The sequence below is a fragment of the Furipterus horrens genome, unplaced genomic scaffold, assembly GCF_987537825.1.
Source record: "Furipterus horrens unplaced genomic scaffold, mFurHor1.1.pri manual_scaffold_5, whole genome shotgun sequence".
Lineage (NCBI taxonomy): Eukaryota > Metazoa > Chordata > Mammalia > Chiroptera > Furipteridae > Furipterus > Furipterus horrens.
This window is the reverse complement of record NW_028327175.1, coordinates 135,157,901-135,183,620: the sequence shown is the minus strand read 5'-3', so window position 1 is coordinate 135,183,620 and position 25,720 is coordinate 135,157,901. Positions and strand designations below refer to the sequence as shown.

General features: G+C 50.6%; 1 protein-coding gene across 4 annotated transcripts; it reads left to right on the top strand.

Moving 5' to 3' along the window:
• The first annotated feature begins 398 nt into the window (after window positions 1-398).
• Window positions 399-19,896, top strand: ZFYVE27 (zinc finger FYVE-type containing 27). 4 transcript variants are annotated; one of them, XM_090277869.1, is made up of 13 exons: window positions 399-563; window positions 1,722-1,919; window positions 5,871-5,941; window positions 7,295-7,481; window positions 9,849-9,944; window positions 11,033-11,145; window positions 11,751-11,890; window positions 12,466-12,537; window positions 13,948-13,968; window positions 14,115-14,259; window positions 18,002-18,048; window positions 18,230-18,311; window positions 19,321-19,896. In XM_090277869.1, the coding sequence occupies exons 2-13, from the start codon at window positions 1,723-1,725 to the stop codon at window positions 19,383-19,385; spliced, it is 1,236 nt and encodes a 411-aa protein (XP_090133995.1). In that variant the 5' UTR covers window positions 399-563; window position 1,722; the 3' UTR covers window positions 19,386-19,896. The 4 variants fall into 4 exon arrangements, with proteins under 4 accessions (XP_090133995.1, XP_090133996.1, XP_090133997.1 ...); XM_090277870.1 differs by lacking the exon at window positions 13,948-13,968; XM_090277871.1 differs by lacking the exons at window positions 5,871-5,941; window positions 7,295-7,481.
• The last annotated feature ends 5,824 nt before the right edge of the window (window positions 19,897-25,720 follow it).

Sequence of the window (25,720 nt, the reverse complement as noted above, 5' to 3'; positions counted from 1 at the left end):
ACAGGTTTCTGCCTTTCCTGGGCTCACGGTCCCCAGGAGGGGAGGTAAGTGCCAAAGATAGGGGAGGAGGATGCAGAATGTAAATTGTTCCGTACAGCTTCTTTCCAACTGCTCCCTGTCGGAATCTTTCAGAACGAGGCCGAGACAGTATGGTCCGGAAGCAGATGGCTCCGCAGAAATTTGCAAATCGCGGTCGCGCAGGGTAGAGCGGACTCGCGGAACCCCTGGAAAAGGAATAGCGCGCACGCGCAGTACCGGCTAGAGCATTTACCTGTGCTAGAGTGGGCGGAGCTAAACCCGGGAGCGGGGCCGGAGGCGGGGCGAGCGCGCTGGCGTCACGAGCACGCCGCCGCACAGCTCTTAGAGGAAGCGGTGGCGGCGGCGGCGGGGGCGGCGGCGGCGGCGGACGTAGGGGAGGTTCTGGGACCTGCGACTTCAGGGTGGCATTGGAGAGCGGCGCGCTGTCGGGGTGGGGCGGGCCTGAGGAAACGCTCCGGGGCCCAGCGGCCCCATCAGTGCCCCCTGGCCATCCTCGCCCCTCCCTCAACCAGCCCAGCGACCGGGTAGGTCAGGTGCCACCCCCTCCCCACTCCCTTGTCTCTGCCCACTGTGAGAAGTTGGGGGCAGCCACCTGCTGGCCTAGGGACCCTGGGCGTGGCCTCCCTGGGTCTGGCCGCAAGGCCGGGTCAGGCTCTTAGGGCTGCAGACGTCGTGGTCCAGGCCCGAGCCGGCGCCGACCTGCTGCACCCTCACTTGGGCTCCTACCTCGCGCCCGCTCTGGATCCCTTAGCCCTAGCTCGGCATGCGGGGATGTCGGGCTCCGGGTGGCCCCTTTGTCACTCTGCAGCCCGTCCCCCGCCGTTAGATTGCAGCCCGTTGCCTGGGACTGGTTTTTGTTGTTGTGCGCCGAGGTTCCGCCCCCTTGTTTTCTGCTTAGTGTTTGGGTAGGACTTTGAAATTAGGTAAGACGGTTAGAGTTTCCTCATCAGAGAAGAGAGGTGGGGCGTTACGGAAGGTGATGACTGATCTGTGGGGTTCAAGGAGGGACAAGGGAAGGGTAATGGCCGGGATGGTTCAGGAAGTTGCTGTGAACAGAAGGGAGAGGAAAGGGTTAGAGAATGTGACCGCACCGGAGAAAGCACTGGAGTCCTGGAGGGGTGGGGAGTTCATTCACTCATTGTGCGCCCACTGTGTGCAGCAGCAGTCATGAATGGAAGACAGTCCTTGACCCGGTGGAGCTCAAAGTTAAGAGAGGCAGCTTGGGAAGAAAGCAGGGAGTGTTGCTTTGGTGTGATAAATTCTGTTAGGATGAGCACGTGATCCTTTGGGAGCATCGGCAAGGGTCTCCTAGTCAGGATTGGAGGTGTTGGCAAAAACTTCTCAAGGGAGTGACATTTAAGTCAAATATCTGAAGAAGGAGTAAGAATTACCGATAAAAGGGTGGGAGGAAAATATTTCAGGACATCAATTCTCTTGAGACCCTAGGCTGCCTCCCTTCAGCAACCATGTGTGCTTGGTCTTTACAGAACATTAGATGGAGAGTCTGGGTAATTTCATTTCACCTTGCTGAATGTTAGTTTCCTCCTCTGTGAAATGGACATTCTACCTGTAGTCCTGCCTATCTCACAGGCTGATTGTGGGCACCACGTGAAAGAATGCAAGTAGAAGTGTGTTGGGCATTGGAAATGTGATGCAAATGTCAGGAATTATTATGGTTACAGGATGCAGTCCTCGGAGCGTGAGGGGTGTGGGTCCGATGCCAGCCCCAGCGTGATGCCTGAGGCTCCCTTAGAGTCTCCACCTGCCCCTACCAAGTCTCCGGCGTTTGATCTTTTCAACTTGGTTCTGTCCTACAAGAGGCTGGAGATCTACCTGGAACCCCTGAAGGACGCAGGTGACGGTGTCCGGTACTTGCTCAGGTACAGACTTTGTAGAGTTGCTTTGACCTGCTGACCCACCTGTCTTCCTGCTCTGTAGTTGTACTGGCCATTTAGGAAGTGGCTGAGCTGTCCTTTCTGCCCTAGTGAAAAGCAGTTCTGGGAGGTCCATTGGGCCTCTGGGCTTATTCCAGGCCCACCCTGTGTCTCAGGCCCAGGCCATGAGAGGCAGGCACTGGGAACCATCTGGCCTTTCACCAGGGTTTCTTCTTCTTCTTTTTCTTTTTTTTTTTTTGCTTCCACCAGGGTTTCTTCTTGGTGGTTGAATATACACCTACTTCAGGACTGTGAGCTAACAGTGAACATTGGGCCTTCTATATCCAATATTTAATTAATATTAAAATTGAGATATAATTTTGAACATAATTAAAGGAATATAAATATCTATGAATAAGCATGTACCATTTTCACTAGTCCTTTAGGATTATGGTTATCAAAATTTTTTGTTCCTATTCTGCATTGATTTTCATTCATAATTTTCTCCTTTCAGCTCATTTTATGTATTATGTTAAAGTATTTTAAATTACAGATATGTGCCATTCCACTCTCTTAAGTACTTCTGTTTATGTCCAAATAAGGATTTTTTTCAAAATCAAATTAACATCATAGTTAACAAAAATTAACAATAATTCTATGATATCTTCCTACACCCAGTTCATATTCAGATTTCTTCAGTTGTCCCAAGAATGTCATTTATAATTTTTTTGGCCCAAGTCAGTTTCCAGTCCAGGACTAGACATTCTCTGTGGTTACTGTGTCTCTTAAGGCTTTCTCAATCTAAAATAGTTTCTTATTTTATGACAGTGACTTGCTGAAGAGACTCAGCATACTATTCTGGAGAGCTTCATACCTAGATATGTCTGGTTACTTCCTCATGGTTTATACTGCAAGTTAGTTCTAAAGGTTGGATTAGATTCAAGTTAAAAAGAAATTTTTTTTTTTTTTTTTTTTTTTTTTTTACAAAGGTTGTATGTTCTTAATATTACATGAAACCGGTTTTCTTAAAGAGCAGGCATTCTTACCGTGGAGCCTGCGAAAGTGGCTTTCGGGCCATATGAAGCTCCTGAACCTGAATGAAAAATTATATATGGGCACACATGTATATTTTTAGGGAGAAGCTTCTAATTTTATCAGATTCTCATAAAAGACCTTCAACCCTCTAACATACTTAAGACAGACAGGTAGGAGGCAGAGTGAGTGGAGCTGGGTTAACCTGCAAGGGTACTTACTATTGATTAATCATTCTCACCTCAGTGTGGAAATAGTGGGAGATTTATTTTTAACTTTTTAACCAAGGCCCTCATTTTTCTTATTCTTACCAGAACCCCTTCAATTTATGGCATTATCTCTGGAGATGAGCTAGTCAGTGTTCCAGAGCAATGTTCTCTACTGTTAAATCACTGTACTTTTGGTGCATGGAATAGTACGAGGAGGGGCTCATTTTATAATCCCACCATGACCAACTATCTGAAATGAATTTCAGTCTTCTCTAGGAGAGGGGTGGGCTCTGGAGGGCATGGGGCTGTGTTCTCTAATATTTTCTACTTTGTGTGCAGGTGTACACATGTATGAGTGCAGCCATATGTATGTATGTAAGAGTGTGTGTGTGTGTTGCCCTTTTGGGGCAAAACACAGAAGTTAACAATATCCTGCCCTTCTCTTTTTCTGCCACTGGTCTATAGTGCCTCTTGGCATTCATGTGTTAGGATTTTTTTCCTTTTATGAAATTAGAAATCTGAGGATGTGGGATTGATTAAAGCTGGATGAAGGAGAAGCTCTCAGGAGCTTGTGGTCTCTGTGCCACTGGGAGACAGAGCACTGGTCTGTGAAAGTGGCTGTCAGATTAGTTTGTGCATTTGATTGTTCTTTTCTTAGTAAAGAAGATTTGGCTTTGCAGAGGGACCTTATCTTGAGTTATGGCTGTTGGGTCTGAAGCCTAGGGCTGCAGCAGATTTTTAAAGGATTCCCCCTCTCTTCTGGGATCAGCTACTCTGGTAGGTGCGTCTCCATGTCCAAAGTGCCAGTGAAGACAGGTAGAACGGAGAGGCTTTAAAATGAAAGTGACTTCAGTGGCTGTTTGATGCTTCTATTTCTGAAATGGGATTGGCCTTAGACCAGACTTTTAATTTGTTTTTACCCTGGAAGCTGCCACTAGATGGTTTGGAGGCCTAATTAGGGTGGTACGGTTGGAGTGTGTTGAATTTTAAGAGAAAAGCAGAGAGAGGTCATTTCATTTCCTTGCCATAACTCTTAAGAAATAAAGGCAGCATATAAATTAGTTAACCTCATTTAGTAACTCTGAAATACCCCTAGAGCAAAAGAAAATACATTTAAGTTCTGACTACATTGATTGCCAGCAACTTACCTGTTTATTTTTCTATTTGTTTTTCTCCTCTGCTGGCTGGCCTTAAATATACAGATGCTGCTCTTTAGATTACAGGTGTTGTGGCTTCATTACTACATCTGTGCTCCTTTTCCCTATTAAGTGTCTTTTGTTAGGGACTAAGCCAGCAGTATTTGCTTGTCCTCAGCAACTGGGGCTCAGCGGTCTTTGGTCTTTCTTCCCTCTTTGGAGGCTTCTGCTTTGCCCTTAGGTGGTGATGGTGGGAGCTGGGTCTGTGTTTGCTTCTATCTGTTCCTGTTTACTTAGGGCATGTTTGCTGAGAGAATGCTGCACCCTGGTTTTGTCTTCATTTTTTAATATATTAAAATATTTTCCTCTTTTTGAACTAATGATATTTAAAATAAACTCTCAAAATTGCAGAAATAAGAAGAGAATCTTGTGCAGTGAATACATGTTCTTATGAAATTGTAAAAAACAATTATATGTAAATTATATCTCAATAAAAAAATAAAGGAAAATTTTAAAGAAGAATGTTTGTCATTGTCACCTTTTAAAGAGAGTAGAACCTTACAAGACAGAGGTTAAATTGTATTAACCAGGTTTCTTTTAAGCGCCCCAGTGCTGGGTGGGTGTGCGCAACAACTCTCAGCAGGTAGCCCTGGCTGCTGTGGCTCAGTGGATTGAGTGTCGGCCTGCGAGCCACGTGTCGCTGGTTCGATTCCCAGTCAGGGCACATGACTAGGTTGCACGTCAGGTCCCCAGTTGGGGGCGCAACTGAGAGGCAACCACACAGTGATGTTTCTCTCCCTCTCTTTCTCCTTTCCCCTCTCTAAAAATAAATCAATAAATAAACAAACAAACATAAATAGATAAAATAAATTATTTAAAAAAAAAAAAAACTCTCAGCAGGTGGTTGCTGACACCAATTTGACGCCAACAGGAATCCCCCACTTAGGATGCAGTGAAGAAGGAAACTATTCAATGCAGAACAGCTCAACTGTGTTACAGCATTGCTATGAAAACAGCAGGCTTTGAGGTGGCCCTGGAGTCAGTCCCTTCTCTGGCTACACAGCTCTGCCTGGCCCTTGCTGGTCTGCTCTGCTCCGCTCTGGTCTGCTTTGCCCTGCTCATCTGGCCCACTCTGCTTGGTCTGGTTGGCTCTGCTCTGAGCCACTGTGCTCTGGCCGGTGTTGGTCTGTTCCCTGCTTGCTGCTCCAGCGAGACATCTTCGCTGTTTCAGCTCCAGCCAGGGAAACACAGTCTTAGGTAGAAAGGGAAAGTGCGCTCCTAACTAGGTTTCTTAGTAGATAATGTTATGAATTTTTTCTCCTTGGAGAAAGTTCTATAGGTCTTCTAGTTCTGGGAGGATACCTTTTCTCACCCGAGGGCCCAATATGTGACTTTAACTCCTCTCCCAGTCACCCGTCCAACTGACAGACCCCCTTTTCATTTCTCCTTGACACCCTGAGCTCCAGGTCCTCTCCTCTTGCTCCTGGTTTCAGTGACTCACCTGTGCTCGCTCAGCCTCCCCTTCCCACGAGGAAGAGTGGCTGGCTCATGTTCAGTGACTAGAACGCTCTGTGTTGTAGGTGGCAGATGCCTTTGTGTTCCTTGCTGACCTGCCTGGGCCTCAACGTCTTGTTCCTCACTTTGAATGAGGGTAAGAACTGCCTCCAGGGGCTGGATTTTTATTTTGTGAATGATTGTGGCGAGGAATTCCAAGAAGCAGCCCTGTGTGAAGGAGCCACTGGTCTTGCCCTAGAGTTGGCCTCCCTCTGTGTCTGCATGGTGTCAGAACACAGGTTAGAGAGAGACACACTCTGGGCTAGAATCCTGGCAGGCCTGGCGTTGTGACCTAACGCACAATTTTCGTCATCTCTGAAGGGAGGATAATAAGTACTTTCCTGAGAGGGTAGTTGTAAGAAATGAGATGGTCTATGTATAACACTTAGCTCAGTGTCCGGCACAGAGTGAAGCAGCCAGTATGTTAGAGTAATCCATGGCTCTGCTTTCCATGGTGTTAACCTGCTGTGTGCTAGCATAGGTTTTAAACATATTTAAAAAAAATATGAAGTGGAAAATTCCAGAAATAAGCACCTTATAATTTTTAAATTGAGTGCCACTCTGCGTAGCCTGATGGAATCTCTCGCCATCCACTCTGTCCCTCCAGGGACGGGAGCCACTCCTTTGTTCAGTGTATCCACTCTGTGTATGCTGCCTGTCACTTACATTTGCAGATGGCTGCAAAAAAGGCTGAACCCCTCAGGGGAACTGAGTGAAGGACTTGGGACAGAATGTTCTGAGGACCTGGGTCCTTTATTCGGATCTTCCCTTGAACCTACGTTTCTCAAGTACCTCCTTTGTTTCCTGTGGAGATATATGGATGCAGGGCTTGAAAATAAACCAGTTTCACATAAAACCTCCTATTGTTTCTCAGCAGGGCTCTTCTTTGCCTGATTGAAACGCAACTATCATTTCTAGGCTGTTAAGTTTTTCTGAACATATTTCCAAAGTAAATCGGATATTAATGAGCATTTACTCTGTGCCCAGTATTCTGTTAGCTGGCCTCAGGGGCGCCAAAGTTTCTGTGGATTTTCTCTCAGCCTCACCCTTTTTCAATTCTGAGTGGTCTGGGATAGCCTGAAAGCCAAAGGAAAGGTTTCCGTCCGCCCCCATGGCCCAAGGGTCAGAATGTCAGTCATCAGGAGGCCCCAGGGCCAGACTCCAGGCACGCACCACCTACTGGACGCTAGTGTAGGTTTTTTAATATTAAAAACATGGGTCTGGTGCTGCAAGAGTACATTTGTGGAAGAGACAACAACCATACCTAATCTGTCATGTGATAAGTCCTGTGAGGTAGAATAAAGCTGGGGTGGGGGTTGAAGAGGGAGGGGGAGACACTGTTTCCTACCAAATCCTGGAGGCGTCAGAGTGAGCCTGTGCACATCTGGGTGGGTGGGGCTCCTGGTCCTCACTAACTGTTTACCTACCTACAGTATTGTTGATCCCATAGGTGCGTGGTACTCGGTGGGTGCCCTGGTGATTTCAGTGCCTGCCCTTCTGGGCTACCTGCAGGAGGTTTACCGGGCACAGCTGCCCGAGTCTGAGCTGATGCGGAGGAAGTATCATAGCGTGAGGCAGGAGGACCTGCAGAGAGTTCGCCTGTCCCGCCCCGAGGCTGTGGCTGAGGTGAAGAGCTTGTGAGTATGGAAGGCGCTGGGGAGTTGAGAGACAGTCACAGTAACTCCTCCCATCACACTGAGGGTGCCAGGGAGTGTGTTAGGCAAACTACAGATGTTATTTCCTTTCATGTTTTTAACAGTTCTGGGAGGTAGCTACTGTTATTATCCTTCATTTATGAATGAGGAAAAGGGCTTGCGCAGCTAGAGATTGCCTGATCTGGGATGAGAATCCAGGTCCCGGTGGTTTCACAGCTTGTGTTCTTTTCACTAGAGAGACAGTTTAGGGTCTTGACTTAGCATGTGCTTGCATGAGCCACTACCTGGGTTCAAATGTCAGCTCTCACATTTACTTGCTATGTAGCTTCGGGCAAGTCACTCAGCTTTCCTGTGCCTCACGTTCTTCATCTGTTTAATGAGATAATAATAGGCTTACTTCATAGGTGGTTGTGAAGATTAAATGAGTGTCTGGTACGCAGGAAGTGTTCAGTAAATATCAGTCATTGTCACTGTACTATGGATAAACTTAAATGTGACAGTTGATACTTAAAAAAAATTATTTTAGAGAGAGGAAGGGAAGGGAGAGAGGGAGAGAGAGAGAGAGAGAGAAAGAAAGAAAGAATGATTTGTTGTTCCAGTTACTTATGCAGTCATTGGTTGATTCTTGTATGTGTCCTGACCAGGGATCAAACCTGCAACCTTGGCATGTTGGACACTGCTCTAACCAACTGAGCTACCCGGTCAGAGCCAAAGAGGAAATACCTTGAGACTGTTGAATAATATTCACATAACTTCAGTGGCAGCTGCCATTTAGTGAGCCCTCCCCGAGCTGGGCTTTCTTGACCTACAGAAGGGTTCTCATCCCTTCCTTGGCAGCAGAGGCATCTGTGAAGTTTCCAAAAAAAAAAGTTACAAACGGAGGCCTGGCCTCCTGAAAAATCTGAGTCAGTTATCTGGAGTGGGGCTTGGATATCTGGGTTTTTTTTAAAAAACCTTGTTCTTTGGAATGATTTTAAGCCAAAGCCAACTGGAATGTATAGTTTCAATCCTTATTAGGGTATAGATGGTATAATACTTAATTGTAATTAGTAAGCTCATATATGACTTAGTAAAGTGAGGTTGTGAAAGTTAACAAAACAAAACGAACAAAAACAGAAGAGTTGCAAGAATAATACAAACAACTGTCATATGCCCTTTACTCAGAACAATTATTAACACTTTGCTACCTTTTGCATCTCTTTCTACATTTACATTATTTTTCCTTCTTGAACCATTTGAAAGGAGTCTGAACATCATGCTTGTTTACTCCAGGTAACTTCAGCGTGTATTTTCTACGAATAAGGACATTCTCTTATGTAGCCACAGTCCTATAGTCAAAATTAGGAAAATTTACACTGATAACATTAACATTAGTATTATTATCTAATATAGACTTCATGATGAAATTTTGCCTGTTATATTAATAAGGTCTTTTCTGTAAATTTCCCCTGATCCAACCGAGCCACGCCAGTCAGGACTTACCTACTACTTTTAAATCCATTGATGGGTCTTCACCAATTTATTCCTATAATGGTTGCAAAGGTGATTTTCTAATTGTCATTATTAGCTGGCATTCTACGGTAATTCTTACTTATTATCAATATGAACTCAAGATTTTAAAATTTAATTCAAAGTGTAATAATCCATTAGTGTTATTATTTATTTTGCTCTCAAATTGTCTTAGATTTGGCCAGTAGGATCTCTTTTGAAACTGGCTCCTGTGCTCTTTTGATATGCCCCCATCGTTTCTGAGTGCTTCCTTACTTTATGGTATAGTGGGATGTTCAAACTGATCTCACACTTTCCCTGCCCTCGCTTTAAAATCAGCCATTTCTCCAAGGAGCCCTCCAGAAACCAAGATCTGGGTGCTCATTGTACAACCTTGTGCTCATTGTTTCTGGGGTCCATCCATTAAAAAACAAACCAAAAAAGTAAACTCCAAGTGAGTCTGCCTTACACACCAGGTGGAGACAACACTGATCTGTCTACCTCCTGCCATCCTCACAGCTCTAGTGTGTCTGTGAGGTGGGTACCCTGCTCCTCATTTTATAGAGGAAAACAGCAGCCCAGTTAAGTAAAGGTAAATAACCGGCCTCACAGCAAAAGCTACAAAGAGACCAAAGCAGGAACCTTTGTCCTGTTTCCGCCTGAGCATGGGTTCCACGAAGGGGACTGAAGTGTGTGCATTTTCTCCTGAGCTCTCGGGTCCCTTTAGAGGGTTTGAAGAGACCGTCATCCCTGGCCTGCAGTGCCTGTGAAGTCCTAGGCTTTGCTGCCCCAGAGCTCTGTCAGGCCGCTGGGGTGAGTGGGACAGGGCGTGCCGCTCACAGAAGCCCCTCGTGTCTGCAGCTTGATCCAGCTGGAGACCTTCCTGAGTCGCCTGTGCTGCACCTGTGAAGCTGTCTACCGAGTGCTGCACTGGGAGAACCCTGCTGTGTCCTCACAGTGAGTGGCCCCTCTGCTCCCACTCCCACTCCCACTCCCACTCCCACTGCCTTGCAGCGTGAGCCCCAGGCTAAGCCAGCTGCCTCTAGGGCCCCAGTCCCTCTAGCTCAGGGGAAGAAGGCCCCTGAACATAGGCTTGTAGGTGGGAATGCACTGCTTCTGTGTAGACACCTTTTAAGTGTGGTGAAAACATTTTAATGATAGAAAAATAACTTGCCATGTGCTCTCCCATCCTAATACAGCAGCTGATCGCATGTTTAGGTTGACTGCTAGAGTTTGCCTATGCATACACACTGTAGCTTCATAGTATATGTGGTTGCATTTGTTTCCTTTTTCGCTTAGCATTATATATCATAAATGATTTTCTTTGTTGCTACATGGCTTTTGAAAGTATTCTAATACTACATTAATATTGATGGTGGAGATACTATGATTTATGGAACCATTCTATTATACATTCAGTCAATTTTTACTTTTATTACTAACCTTATAGTGAACATTTTTATGGGTTTAGTTTTAATATTTTGAAAATATGTTTTAGAATAAATTCAGGATGGAACTACTGGATCAAATGGAAGGAATGCTCTTGAGGCCCTTTAGATATAAATAGTATTTAGTTTTCCCCTGGTGTCAGGCTCTGAGTTCAACACTTCCCATGTATTGTCTCACTCTTCATAGTAGCTCTAAGAGGTAGGCATTATTTTAATCCCTAGTTTACTGTGAAGGAAGTAACACTCAGAGAACCCAGGGACTTGCCTAACGGCACACAGCGAGAAGCAGCAAAGCTGGATTCACAACCAGGTTTGTCTTCTTCTAGACCCCAGACTCTAGAGCCTGGGGAGTGATGCATGTTGAACCGGTTTACATGGTTTCAGTCACTGCAGTGGCCTCACCAGAGTCCTTGTTAGTGACCAGTGACTTGGTGGTTGTAAAGCCTTCCACTTCACTTGACTTGTCCACCTGCTTGATTGATTAGCAGATCTTTTCAGTTTATCAACTGCCCAGAGGTTTTTTTTGCCAGACCCCTATGTGGGTGTGCTCCAAATTGTTTCTGAATGTCTGATCCTGTGGTTCCTCTGTCGATCCAGGTTCTATGGGGCTCTTCTGGGCACGGTTTGCATGCTGTATCTGCTGCCGCTGTGCTGGGTCTTTGCCCTTTTAAACAGCACGCTCTTCCTCGGGAATGTGGAGTTCTTCCGAGGTAAGCCCTGGAGGGCCTGAGGGATGGGCTCCTGGTTTATCTGTCTCTACTGCTGTGCCTTCCTCTAGGGGGCAGCACTGCACCAGGAGGGCTCTCCTGGGTTCTGCCTCTGAAATGTTCCCCTAGGGGTCCATCTGCCTTTCCGAGTCAGGGAGGGATGTTTTCCCAGTGCTGGCACCGACTCCCGGGATGCAGCCCTCTGAAGTTGCTGCCACATCTCTGTGTGATCCCAGAGTCCCCATCTGCCATCTGGCTTCTACAGCAGAGAGGGCCTGAGTCATAGACACATGGGCCTGTACATATATTTGGCTGATTGCTATATTTGTTTTCCTCGCTGTGGTTGGGCAGTTAATTACAGAATCCCTAATTTATCAAGCACTTATTACATTTAGTCTCTCTATAGCAATCGCATGGGGTGTATGGTGGTATCTGTTTTGTTCACGAGGCTTAGGTTGGTCACTTGTTCAGAATTAGGAGGGTGACACTTTCCTCAGCAGAGTAGGGTGCTGGAGGAAGAGGCAGCCAGCAGCACCAGTGGGTACCACCAAACACCACTCACTCCGTTCTGTTTCTGCCTCCCACCCTACTCTCCTTTCTGTGGATAGTGGTGTCTGAGTACAGGGCATCTCTGCAGCGGCGGATGCAACTCGGCCAGGAAGACGGTGCCTTCCAGAGCCCACCCCCTCCACATGCTGGGGGGAAGGTCATCCTGCCAGACTGCACACCTGCACCCAGCCCCATAGAGGTGAGTGGTCCCCACCATCAGGGCAGAGCCTGCTGTGGGTAGATTCCAGTGCCTTCCTATTACCAGCTTGTTTATACCACAGAGGTACTGGGCTGGCCTCTGTGTAGTTCCTGTTTCTTCCCAGGCCTCATCCCCTCTGAAGTGCTTAATGATTGTAATAACAAAGCTACTCTGGGCTTTATTGAGTAGTTATTCTGCTCTTTCAAGTACTTCATAGATATTAACCCCACGAGGCACAGATTATTTCTGATGATGAGAAGGCTGAAGCCCAGATTGGCTGCCGGTGGGCAGTGTGGCCAGCACTCAGGTCAGGCCCTGTGGTCCTAGAATGTGTCCCCCGCCGCTGTGCTGTGCAGCCACTGCCCGCTGTTGTGGTGTGGGTCCCATCTCCGGTCCCTGCTAGGTCAGAGAGTGCCTCTTTCCCAGGACTTTGTTCTTCCTTGCCGTTGTGCTGCTTCCTCTGGGGCAGGAATGGCAGTTCTGGGAAACCCGGATACTGGCTCAGAGGAGGGGCCTCCGCTTTAGGGACCAGGGCTGCTGTCCCTCTCCTTCTGTAATGAGGTCTCTCTTCCCAGGACCTCACGCCAGGGAGCGTGGAGGAGGCCGAGGAGGCTGAGCCTGATGAGGAGTTTAAAGATGCGATTGAGGTGGGTGGCCCTTCCCCAGCACCCTCTGCTGGCCAGGCCAGGATTTGGGTGGTCCTGGAGCTGTGTGGCTTCTCACATCCCAAGTCTGGATTTTTAACATTCTCTATATCCAGGGAGAAGCTGGAACTTACTCTGAGCTAGATCTCCCTGGGGTGAAAGGGTGCCACTGAACTCCTGCCTGTCCTATTGCTGATCTAGTGATCTGTCCTGAGTGCCCAGGGCAGGGGTGGCCCTGGGAGCCTTTGAGCAGTGCCCCACTGGGAGAGGTGGGTCATTTACCTCCATGGCTGCAGGCTGTGGCCTTGGCTCCTTTGATGCGGGGGAAGGCAGATTTGGGGGAGGGCACTGCTATGCTTATGCAGAATGAGGTCCGAAAGATGCCCTTTTGTGGGGGCATAGAGGGTGGGGGGAGGTTGGAGAGAGTGGTTGCATGGCCAAGTGCTAGTCAGAGAAAGTTAGTCTTTTTGTTATTAAGATAGTGGCTCAGACCGATAGTTTGCAGTGTTTTATTTGGCATATAAACCTTAAACATTTTTTAAGCCAATATTTAAAAACGGGGAGATTTCTTTGAAAACTCTGGATTTTCATTTTTTTCTGAAAAATCAGAAGCTCTGGTAGCCCTGAGTGTGCAGTGATCAGTGGAGCTGAGACATGACTGTGCCCTTTAGAAAATCACATAGTCCCCACCACTGCCTTTCCTAGTCACTGATTCCAGGTGGCAGTTTTGTCACATTTGTGCTATTGTTTTCCTACAGTAGGAAGTCATTTCACTTCGTGTCTCTTTGTAAAGTGGGAAATTGAGATATAAGGAACAGGGTTTTGTGAGTTTGCTGGACCTGTGATTTACACCTAGCTCATTCACATTTATGTCAGCCCGATTCATGTGGGCATTTATATTTTCAGCTGCAGAAAGGTTTCTCTTGAGTCTTTAATATACTACTGTAGTCTCTGAATCTTGGTGGTGGTGGTGGTGGTGGTGGTGGCAGCGGCGGTGGTAGGGAGTTGGTATAACAGGGACTTGCAAGCATTTTTCTCATAACCCACAGTAAGGAACACAGGTACATCTTGGTCCCGTTCACCCTTATGTCAGTAGTATGTATAAAGCTTAATTGAAACAAGTTTCCTAAAAATTATATCATAAAGGATTTTTTTTCCTCTTATGTTCTATTTTATTGAAATACTGACCCACCAATTAATTTTACCCCGTTTGAAAAACAGTACATATCTTCTCTCAAGCTTATTTGATGTTGGAATCCTTTTATAGGGGCCGCTGTTAATGTCACCCTTTGGGATGTGCTTAGAACTCAGAGGAGCACTTCAGTGTTTCCATGCTTGGGGTCCCCCTCCTAGCAGCTTCCTTGCTATCTCTCTCTCTCTGTTTTCTTTTCTCCCCCGCACCTTGGGAGGCAGGAGACCCACTTGGTGGTCCTGGTGAGTAGGAGCCTTGATGAAGTGGGCAGGGGCCGGGTGGGGGGAGGGTAGCCGAGCCAGCTGTCTGCCGTGCTGGGGTGCCTCCACACGCAGGCACGGGAACCCTGCCAAACAGTGGGCAGGACTGGAAGGAGCTGTTCCCACAGGAGGATGAGGAGGGTACCCCGTGCCCAGCAGAGGACGAGCTGGCCCTGCAGGACAATGGGTTCCTGAGCAAGAACGAAGTGCTGCGCAGCAAGGTGTCACGGCTCACGGAGCGGCTCCGCAAGCGGTACCCCACCAACAACTTGGGTATGGCCAGGGCACAGCGCCAAAGCCTTCAAATTGTGGGCACTGGTGTGTGACGAGTGAGGAGCGCAGGGGTGTCTGTGGGACCCTGAGAGGGTATTAAACACTTAGCAGGATTGTTGAGAGAGTGAGTGTGGATTCCTTCCTGTCCCTCTGTCCTTCCTGAGCATTAGCTTGTGGGAAGATAAGGAATTCGGTTCCAGAAATGCCCCCCTGGACTGCAGAGAGAGGTGGAATCCCGAGATGCCAGGATCTCAGAGGGCAGTGGAGCATAATGGCTGAGAACAGAGTATGGAGTCCGACGGCCTGATTCAGCTCCCTGCTCCTCTGGGTGTCCTGGAGCAAATTATTTCACTTCTCTGGGCCTCAGTTTTCCCTTCTATAAAGGAGGGTAATAATAGTTCTTACCTCACAGGGTTGTTTTGGGACCGAAATGAGAATGCTTAGTAAGTGCTTGCACAGTGCTGGAAGCAAGTGCTGGATAAGGCCGCCGTTAGTACGAGTGGCCCTGGCCCCTCCTGCAGGCGCCGAGGAGCCTGTCTGGGTCTTTCCTATCCAGGTGGAAGCAAGTTAAAGCAAACAGTATCTTGTCTGGCGTGACAGAACCCTGAGGTCCCCAACCAAGTTCATAGATTGACCAGTCCTTATTTTATGGGGAGGTGGGGGGCACTGGTGGTAGGTCAAGGAAGGCAGTTTTGGAGAAGGGTGGGCTTGACTGGGAGCACAGCGTGGAATCCTGGTTCAGGTTGGGAGAGTGGGAGCTAAGCCAGGTTGAGTTATGGCTGAAACCTTGGGAGCATGTGGTTCAGGTCCCCCTGGTCCTGAAGAGCCTCGCTTCTGCCTGGTGTCAGTGGCCAGGGAGGAAGATGAGGGGGCTGTACTCTGGTTCTGGTGGGAGTGACTCCTAGGGTCTGTGACCGGGGAGAAGCCCCTGGGTTTATCTTGAGGAATGTGACCCAGGACATCCAGAGCTCCTTCCCGTCCGTGCAGCACCAGGGCAGTTGTTTTCCCAGGATAGACGTCCTGGATATGCTCTTTCTTTTTGCCACGTGACTGCCCCGCAGTCCTTCCAGGTCCCTTTCTTCTATTTATAATGATTGCTGACTTCTCCGGAGCACCCTGTGTTTAGTGCACTGTTCCATGTAGTCCTGATGGTCGATGAGACAGGAGCAGCCAGGTTCCAGAAGTCCTAAGTGACACTGTATAGGAATTAATATTCAGCTCTGGCAGATGACTTGCTTATATCTGTGGATTTTAAGTAAAGGCCCTTAGACGTTCCCATTTTATAGGTGAGTAACCTGAGGTGAAAAGAGTGATTTGCCCAAAGTCTTCAGCCACTTAATGGTCGAGCTGGGATTCAAAGCCAGGTCATCGGATCTGGCTCCTGTGCTCTTTCTAACTCATCCCCCTCCCTTTGCCCTGTTTTACATCTGCTCATTTCTGTATTTGGTTTTGGTTCAGATACTCCCTGCCAGGATGGGCGAGGGCCCTTTCAGGTTCCAGTGGGGGTGGCAAGGGCTTCTCTTCCTAATCCCATTTTAGTTCCCCATTCTCCTAGACCTCTCGTTGTCCCTTCCCCGAGGTGTCCTCAAGCTGGGAGGGCAAGTGTACCAGCTCTGCTTCTCGGTCTGGCTCCTGCTGGCCAAGTTGAGGTGAGCGGCTTTGGGGGCCTTTCCATTCTGGCTGCCAATGGATGAAGGGGGCGCATGGGAAGGATGAGGACTGGCTGCTCAGGAGCTTCTCTCTGGCTGTGAGTGGGAGAGTCCTGATGGAAAGGCCCCCCTTTGTCCTGGAGGCTCCATCATCGTCACTGCCCTGCAGCCCCCATGTCGTCTTAGGCTCCTCCCTGCTGTACTGTCCCCATGGCGTCTTCATATGGTGAGTTAGGACCTTGGCTGAGATCAGGGGCAGGAAGAGCTGGTAGATGGTGGAAGGGAACAGGGTGCTCTCCTTCCCATATACCTCTCTGAGTTGGTGTCAGCACCCAGAGCCCTCCCTGGCCCTAGGCCTGGGCCTGGCTACATGTGTGTTTCACTAGACCACATGGTGCATTGGGGTGCTTAGCCTGGCACTCCATCCAGCGGAGAGGAGTCCCCAGCCACGGGCCAGGGTGCCATCTTCAAGCAACTCCTTTCCGCAGTCCCATACCCATGCCCCCTTGCTCAAGAGGAGCAGACGCAGGCTGCCTTGCCCAAATTCCTAGTGTTGGGGACAGTCTTGGAGCAGCCTGTTTCCTGGTTTGGCACCACCAGCCAGCAGCACCTGCGGTGCTCTCCTCTCTGTCCTCTGCCGGTGCCACAGCCTGGCTGACAGCAGCACATTTTCCTTGAGCACCTTGGCTTCAGGTTTCTCTTTGCCCTGGCTGGGTCCTCCTTTCCCTAAACACAGGGAGTAACCCTTAGCAAGAGCTGCAGGGGTTCTGGCTGGACAGAGGATGGGGCCACATGTAGGTGCCAAAATAGCTTTGGGGTCTTTGTGTGAAGCTGAGGCCCGGGGTTCTGTACCTGGCCAGGCAGGTGGTCCAGGAGGCACAGCAGTGCTCTCAAAGCTGATAATTGGCTGGCCAGCCCACAGGAGGCCTTCGGGCCCCAAGTTCTGGAAACCTTTCGTAGCCTTATCCCCTCTCGAGTTTTCCCAGGACCCAAGCTGGCTTCCTTCTGGGCCCACAGGGCTCTCCGGTCCCCTGTTGGGACACCATCATACCTGCTGAGGACCCTGCCTTTTCTCCCCCGCCTTGTTGCCCCTGCCTGCATGGAGATACCTGTGCTGAACCGTAGTCAGTGCTCCGGGGCACTGATCCTTCTTGGTTCTTGCCGGACTTCGCTTTTGCTTCTGGATCTTGTTGAAGTCGTAGGGCCCAGTGTGGCCTTTCCTCTCCTTCTCAGATCTCAGTTTGCCTCCATGCTTCTGATTCTCCTCATCCACCTCTGGGCTACCCCTTTATCAGACTGTCCCGGTGTGGCAGCCCACCTTTTCCGTCTCATTTTCCTGGCGCGCGGGTGGGAGGTGTGCACAGTTCGTAGTAGGCCTGCTGGCCTTGGAGTCGCCTCTAAAAGAATGATTTTCCCCCTTCCCCATCCTTCATCTCTTCTTACACCCTCCTTGCCTCCTCTGGCCATTTTCTAAGCTGCCATTGAGTCCTCTGTCACTGTCTGGAGCTTTGTCATCTGGTTGTTTCTGATGATTTAGACAGGATCTGTCTCCCAGCTCTGTCTCTCCCCTTCCTGCCGCCACTCAGTGCCTGCATCTCTTACCCTGCATGTCTTCTTGGCAGGTGCCCGTTCTGAGATTCTCTCCTGCAGTCATCGATGACACAAAACAGGGTTGGGGTTTTAGGAGGCATTTCTCTCTTTACCTGTGCGTGGGGTGTTGTGAGAGCACACTTTGGTGTCATTTGAGGTCGTTGGGGCTGCCTCCTGCAAGGGGAGCCTTTTGTCAGGTCCCTGCCAGCTTGGCATGGTTTCCAGGGGGCAGGTTCTGCTGGAAGCTCCTCTGTTTCAGCTGGGCCTGCAGGTGGGCCTCTAAGCTCCAGAAGGGAACAGGGACTGGCAGCTCTGTGTAGTCTGGAGACATTGGCTCCTTCCTTATGTCTGTGGGTCTGGACTTTGCGCCCTTGCTCACTGCTTCCAGCCAAGGAGTCTGGGCTGAGCTGGTATCCTGAGTGTCCCCATTTAGAGGACCCAGGAGCCGGTGACGGTTAAGAGGCCCAGGCTGGGTCAAGGCTGAGCTGCTGCCTCTTTTGCAGGAAGCTGTACGGGCTGCTCGGCCACCTTCTCAGTGCTGAAGAAGAGGGTGAGTCTCCTTGAGGGTGTCCTGCTGGGTCTCAGGCCTGCCTCACTCAGGCACCTCCCCAGTCCCACAGCAGTCCCAGGTTCCTTGGTGGGATCAGTGGGCAGAGGGGAGGGGATGTTTGGGGCTCCAGGTGCCGGGGCCTGGGGGTGCATCTGATACTGACCTTGGCTTTTTTCTGCAGCGGAGCTGCAGTAACTGTGGGAACAGCTTCTGCTCCCGGTGCTGCTCCTTCAAGGTGCCCAGGTCTTCCATGGGGGCCACGGGTGAGTGGTGCAGGCGGCTGGGGGTCGGGAAGTGGGGGGGTGGGCTTGGCTGGTTCCCACCTCCTCTGAGGAGGTGCCATCCCGTGGGAGGGGAGGGAGGGGTCAGTGAGAGGCCAAGGGAACCCGGGGGCCTAGTCTGGCCTGTAGTGATGTCTCCTCCGTCACCCTTAAACAAAACACTGAAATATTTGATGCACACAAAAGAATATTTATGCTGCATCCGAATTACGAAGCATAGTAGTGAAAGCCTGTGACTGCTTCACTGAAGTTAACTCAGAGCAGCGTTAGCCACACTGCCCGGGCTCCCCAGCACCACACCTGCCTCCCCCGAGGAGACCACCATCCTGAATTTCACTCCTTTTATTACCTTGGTAATACTTCTAACAAAATTAAGAAGAATGTCTTTTCCTTCTATAAAAGCTGTACACACTTGTAAACAAAACAAGACATATAGGTAAGCAAAAGGCAGAGCGCCAACGAGCCCAAAGGATAAATGCATTTGCATGTTCTAAAAAGGGAGCATTTTTACACAGTTCCTTATTATATGTTACAATGAGAAATCAAGGTTTTGTTTGTTTTTCCTTCTGGTGATGCAAGTAGCATATGTTTATACTAGAATTTTGGGAAATTACTACACAGAAGTAGGAAGAGAAAAATAATCCTGTAATCCTACCACCCAGAGAGAACCACTGTTAAAACATTTGGGAATTTTTTTTCTGGTGCTTTATTTAAGAAACATTTTTAAGGGTGTTGAGTTGGTGGCAAAATAATTTCTGATGCATAGAACACCTGGGAGAGGCCTGCTGTTGGAATGCTCACCCCCAGAGCCCCTGGTTCCCCTGAAAAGAGAAGTCTCCAAGGGCAGGCTAGTGAGCTGGGCCAGCGAGAGTGTGGGCTGGGCAGTGGGTGGTCTGTGGGGCTTTGGGGGCTGGGGAGGTGGTTCTGGTAGTGGGGGCCGTGAGCCAAAGGGCATGAGGAAGTGTCTCACCAAGTTCTTCCTCTTTTTCAGCCCCCGAAGCCCAGAGAGAGACTGTGTTTGTGTGTGCCTCGTGTAACCAGACCTTGAGCAAGTGAGAAGAAGGTCCAAGCAGGCGCCGGTTCCTGGGCCAGCAGTAGACCCCACTCTCCCTATTCCTAGCCCCATGTGGCGTGTGCTGGGCAAATGTGGCCCACACGCTAGGTAGGCTTCCCCTTTCTGCCCTCGCTGTCTCCAGCCAGGTTCTGCAGCTCTTCCCCACTGCTGCAGACTGCCAGTAACAGCAGCCCTCCAACCCCAGAGGGGACAGGGGTCCCTGGAGGGTCTGGCATGTTTGTCTTGCTCTGTCCTGAGCGGTTAGTGGACTCAGGGCTGGGCAGGCAATAGAAGCTAGAGGGCAGCAGAGAACCACCTCTGGTCTTGTTTGGGATCTCTGAGGATCAGGGCGACTCTTCATGGCTGCGAATACTCGGAGGACAGAGGAGAGAAACTGGGGAAAGAGATTCATCCTCCTGCTGGGTACTGGGCCGAGCCCTTTGCCTCTGAGAGCCTGCAGAAAGGCTTGGGAGTGCCATGCCCCAGCTGCCGTTTGAATGTCCCTCCAGGCACCAGATGGTAACGCTTGGGGTAACATGACCAAAGAGGTTTTTAGAAACAGGGTTAAAGTTCCCAAGTTTCCCCAGAGGAGGACATGTCTCGGAGGGCCTGGCAGAACCGGAGGAAAATGGAGGAAGCTGCAGCAGCTCAAAGGACCGTGCAGAAACCTTGACTTGCAGAAATCTCAGCCCGCATGCCACCCTGGTGTCCTCAGCCCTGCTGGGCAGATGCCAGGTACAGAGATCATTTCTGTTTCCCCTGCCTGGAGCCCCGGGCACCACTCCACTGGCTCAGAGCTACATGTTCCCTCCTCAGCCTCATGTCCCACAGAGTGTGAGACCGGGTGAGCAGAGCAGAGGTCCTGAAGCCCTTGACCCTTGGGGGCCTGGGAAGTGTATGATCTCGCCAAGCTGGGTTGCAGATTCCAGGGCTGTTCTCCAGCAGGACAGTCTCAGTTAATGGGATAAGGCCACTTGGGGTCCCCATCCTCTCCACAATTTCATATTCCCTTCTGTACCCTTTGGGGCTCTGTGTCTCTCTAAGCCATGAGCGGGCTCAGGCACCCCTACTTCCCCTGGAGCTGCCCTGCCGTTGTGAAGTATTTATTTATTTATTGCGTGGTTCCTGGGAACATGGGGCATGGGGAATGAACTGAGAGGATGGGGGTTTCTCCTGCCCCAGGATGCTTCCCTGGGTCCTGAGCTGCCTGGGACTCAGAGCCCAGAGGAGGTGGAGATGTTTCTATACCCTAAGCAGGGACCCAGGAGGGAGGCCGGGGAGACCAAGACCATCCAAGGCCATCTTTCTCTCCGGGCCAAGCAGTCTAGCTAGAGCTGGGAAGACGGGGGCCTGCTCCAGGCCAGTGAGGTGCAAGTCCCTGGGGAACCAGGCAGGCCTTGGTGTCCCCCTTTCCTCAGGCTCCTTTGTCTTGTTCAGAGATGAGTTAAGTACCCTGCGCTTTATTTATACTGGAGAGGAACTAAAGGACTTCTGTGTATATGGAGAATTGTCAATAAAAAGGCCTCATGCTGCTTATGTTTTCGATCTGGTCCTTGTGCTCACCCCCTCCCTAAAGCTGGAAGCCGGATCCCGCCAGCGCTGGCCAAGTGTGGGGCGCAGGCTGTGCCTGCAGGACAGGGCGCCTGGCTGGGGCATGGAGGCTCAGGTCTGGGTGTGAGCTGGGGGCAGGGGAGGAAAGCTGTGCCTTGCACAGGATGGCTCAGCACCTGTTTGTTGGATTGAACTGAGGCTCTGTCTTGTGACCAAACTGTGGGGGCTGGAGTTGGTTGGGACCAGAATTTGGTAAACTAAGCAATTCAGGCTTTAGAATGAAAAGATTTTAGCTAATTCCTCTGAACAAGCAAAAAAGGATCAGCCCTCTGTAAGGCTAAGGGGCAGCTGGAAAGAGCATTGGCTCTGAGGTGGGGGTATAAGCAGTTCTCTGAAAGCTGGGGTGTGGGGCGTTTCCTGACTGCCAAGCACTGTGGTAAGTGCTTTACACAGAGTATTTAGTCCTCACGATGGCCCTAGGAGGCTGGCGCTATACTTCCCATTCTACAGGTAAGGAAATTGAGGTCCAGGGAAGTTAAGTAGTGGTTGTGAAAGGCTCAGCATGGCACTTGGCGGTCCAGGGCTGGGTGTGAGCTATGTCTTCTGGCCTGGGGCAGTGAAGAAGGGAGTGTGAAACCCTGCCTTCGGGAGCTGAGGGTAGGTGGCAGCTCCCTGCATGTGCAACCTGGACGGAGGTACCAGGGTGTCCTCACAGCACGCTGCGGTCTAGGTGGGATTCTGCAAAGCTCAGGAACTTCCCCTAGTGTTGGGAAGCCCCCAGCAGCTCCATGGCGGCCTTGTGAGGCAGGGAAGCAGCTAGGACCTTGTCCTGGCAGTGTTTACAAATAAGCACGTTCACTTTAAAAGGTATTAAAGTAGCCTCAGCAGTCTGGTGGGCCAGAGGAATGGTGGAGATGGAGGAGTAGAAAGGAAAACAGGGCCTTCAAGCAAAAGCAGACGGGAGTGAGAGTACAGGCCCAGGGAAGAGGCAGCAGGGGCTGTGCAGGCGCTTCTTGGGGAGGGTGTGTCATGGCCGGTCAGCACCCAGTCCAGCCTCACTGTGGAGATAACACTGTGTCCATTTGAGGAGGCTGTGTTCCCCATGGCATTAGATGGACCAGGAGGCATGGAGCCTCGTTAGCCAGGGAGTGTCCTGGTGGTGCTGGTGGGGCGCTTGCTGTGGGCCGGCGCCATCCTGGGCCCTGGTCCATCAGCTGTCGGGATGCCGTGAGAGTTGCAATAGGGGCATTGCCCCGAGCTTGTCTACGCTGCTTTACTCATCTGTAAAATAGGTATGATGGTGACATCAGCCTTGTAAGGCCGCTGTGAGAATCAGATGAGATGGTGCATGTGAGGTTGGAGCATGGAGCCTGGCACTTAGTACCAGCTCGTTACCGTCATCCTGGCAGTCCTCAGAGAGAACAAAACAACTCTGCCCTGGCTGGCTTAGAACAGCGATTTTTTTTTTTTTAATGCCGGAGAGTAATCTTAGATTGTTATTCAGGAAAGAATCTCAGAGAGAGCCAGAGTATCGTTGGAATAAGCAGAGTCAATATCATTCTTTGGGGAGGGGGGAATGTAAACGCCTCATTGGTGAAATCCCGACTGTACCACAAGTAGCCCGTAGGGCAGGGGATTCAGGGGCGTGAGAGACATGGTTCCCGTCATCGGAGGTTGGGAGCCCCACAGAAGGGAAGCTAGGGGGCCACCTCCTTGTCTTGCATGTGTGTGTGTGAGGGCCTCAGGGACAGCAGGCCAGGGATGGACAACCTGAAAGGAAAGATACCAGTAGGAAAATGAAACCATGGAGGGGTTGGTCAGGACTGGGTCGTGCCTGACTTACAGTTGGCTGGCTGGGGTCAACAGCTTGGAGAGGGCTGAACAGGCGGTGGCCTGGAAGACAGACTGACCTTTGCAGAGCTGGATGCCTGTTTAAAAGATGCCTTCCAGTTCTCAGGCACCCGGGAGGAGGGGCAGGAGCCAGGTGCGGGACGGCCGGTGCCTGCCAGGCAGCCCTGGGACGGGCCCCAGCTCCCACATTGTGGCTTGGGCCAAGGGTTCTGCCCATCGTGTTGTGGTTTGGGGGTGGTGGGGAACAGCCTCTGGTGGTCCTGGCAGACCTTGACCTGGCTGTGCTTTCTAGGACCCTTGTCGTCCTTGGTGATCACCTTTGATGCTGAAGCCAGACAAAGCTTTGTCTTCATCCCCTCATCTCACGGAACTCTGTCCTGCCACTGGTGGCCCTAAGATAACGGTGACACCTGTGCCAGGCAATCGTTCTGAGCACAGTATCATTGACATTTTATGAGAGTCCCCAAGGCTAGGTTCTATTGTTCATTCCATTTAACCCATGGGTGAATAGAGGCCCTGGGGAGGTTGAGTAATCTGCCCCAGGTCACATAGCCAGGAAGCTGCTGGGCTGGGATGTGAGTCCTCATAGATGCCTCATAAGAGAAACTGGGAAAACAGCACTCCTGACTGTCACCTTCTCCTGTCCTGCCTTGCCCCTACTAGCTCCTGGAGCTTCTGAGCCACTGAGCTAACAGGAGGGGCCTGCCCACCCCTGGCCCTAATATCGTGGGCTCAGCCTCCAGAGGAACAGAGGAAGCCTTGTGGCAGGAGCTTCCCCCACTCCACCAGCTCCCAGCAACACCCCTCCCCACCCCGCCCTTCCTTGGCTGGGTCTGTTTTAACACCCAGAGCAGCACATTCCATTCTCTGGCACATCTGGGGGCTGGGGACTCCGGATTCCCCTGGCTGCCTGGTCTCTTCACAGCCCCAGCAGAGCCTGCTGTCTGGGTTGGGACACTGGGTCCCAGCCACACACATTCCAGCAGCGAGCACCCCCCACGTTGTATTTCCCAAAGAGTGAACTTTAGCTGGGATTACAGCCGACTAAACAGTTGTGGGATGTGAGCTTCCTTTGTGGGACCCAAGAGGCTGGATGCTGATGGGGCTGAGAAGGGCGTGGGGGTCAGGGTGGGCTGCTCTGGGAGTCGGGAGAAAAACCACAGTCTGAGGCTGGCTCCTCTGCCGCTGTCAGGACTCTTGGAGTGGGATTGGAGCAGGGCGCCCAGAAACCTGCCTGGGAGGCAGGGCGTTGGCAGAAGCCTGGCTGCCTGTACCCCCCCAGCCTGTCCTTGACTCAAATCCTAGCAGCACCACCACAAACAAGCTGTGTGACCTTCAACAAGTTCCTAAACCTCACTGAGCCTCAGCTACCTCATCAGTAAAATGGGGATAATGATAGTACTTACCTCAAAGGGCTGTTAGGAAGCTTAAATTAGAATGTTAAAATACGTTGAGTAGTGCCTGCCACCCAGCCTAGGAGTGACACTTACTGATTACTGGTGTATGTGTCTTCTCTATGTTGGCTTACACGCCACCTGGGGATGTATTTTCTGAAGCAAAATTCCAAATGTCAGTCCCATTCCCCATCTGAAAGTGACACTTCTGGCTTTTAGGTAAGCTATTCCTATCTTTTCTCTGCCTTCATGTCAGTAGTGGTTTCTTAGTTGATTAAGAAGTCAATTAGGGATTTATTGAGCACCTATTATGTGCAGGCACTGTCCTCGGCAAAGGCCTTTGGTTGTTAAAAATACTAATTAGCATTTAATGAATGTCTTCTAAATGCTGGGCATCGTTTCCAGGCACTTTGCACACATTTTCCCACTCAGCACTCAGCTGCCTTGTGAAGTAGACGCCATTACTCCATGTTACAGCCAGGTCATGTTCCCAATGTCACATGGTCCCTAAGTCACAGGATTGGAACCCAGAACTGGGCTTTACCGCCTCTTCTCGCCTGATTCTGAGGGCTTAGCAGCCTACTCCAAATCCTCCCCGTCTTTTATCAGAATGCTGATTTTGTACCTGCTGAAACACTTGACTTCCTCTGCTCCCTTACTATGAGGGGTGGCCATGTGACTTCGTTCTGACTGGTGAGCTAGAAGTGGGAATCTACCAGGTGGTATTTGTTAGGGAATTAGTGTTTCCAAAAGGGCCAGGGACAGCTGATACACTGCTTTTGCTGGTAGCCCTCCCCCGCCTTGCGGCCTGATGGCTGAGAAGCTGGGAGGAGGAGGCACCATCTTGTAACCATGAGCACAAAAGCCACCCCCAGGCGGAGCAGGAAGACAGGATGAGCCTGGGACACGGACCTTTCCGCTGCCCATCTCGACCTCTCGCGTGGAAAGCCCCACTGTTTCTTGGAGTTTTTGTTCCACGCGGTCAGATGCAATCATTCACGATACACAGCCCAGATGCTCGCTGGCAGCATCAGCTGCCCGTCTCCAGACCAGCTGGGAGGGAGTGTCTTGTGACTGAAGGAAGTGAAGGGTGGGCTCCAGGGCCTCCCTGGTCTCTGGGAGGACTTTTCTTGGACCCAGGGAAGAGACTGCTGGGGGTCTGACAGCAGATGTTGGGGGGCAGAACTGGCGTGTGGAGCAGGCCTGACCCCTTCGTGGGGGGCGGGTGAGAAGTGCTTTCCTGGGCTGGGCTAAGGGAGCCTCTCCCGCCTGCCCCTCTCACTGGCTGCCAGCACCTGACAGAGGTCAGCATTGTGCTCCAGCCAGGAGAGGCCCCGTCCTGTAGATTCAGTGGAAAAATAATCCCTGGTCCTGGTTGACCATAGAAGTGTCCGTAAACATTTGGTCGGGGTAGGAGGCTGGGAGACAAGGGGCGGATTCAGGGAGCCAGGTGGGCCGGGCGGGCTTTGGGCGAGGGTGGGTGGCAGTGGCTTCCTCAGAGGTGAGGAGGAACAAGCAGGCCTCTGCTGCTCCTGACCTGC

Excerpts from the sequence above, each read along its gene's own strand:
- ZFYVE27 (XM_090277869.1), top strand. The coding sequence starts at position 1,723 with ATGCAGTCCTCGGAGCGTGAGGGGTGTGGGTCCGATGCCAGCCCCAGC. Across the intron at positions 5,942-7,294 it reads GTTCCTCACTTTGAATGAGG|GTGCGTGGTACTCGGTGGGT; the intron begins GTAAGAACTGCC and ends TTGATCCCATAG. Across the intron at positions 7,482-9,848 it reads GTGGCTGAGGTGAAGAGCTT|CTTGATCCAGCTGGAGACCT; the intron begins GTGAGTATGGAA and ends TCGTGTCTGCAG.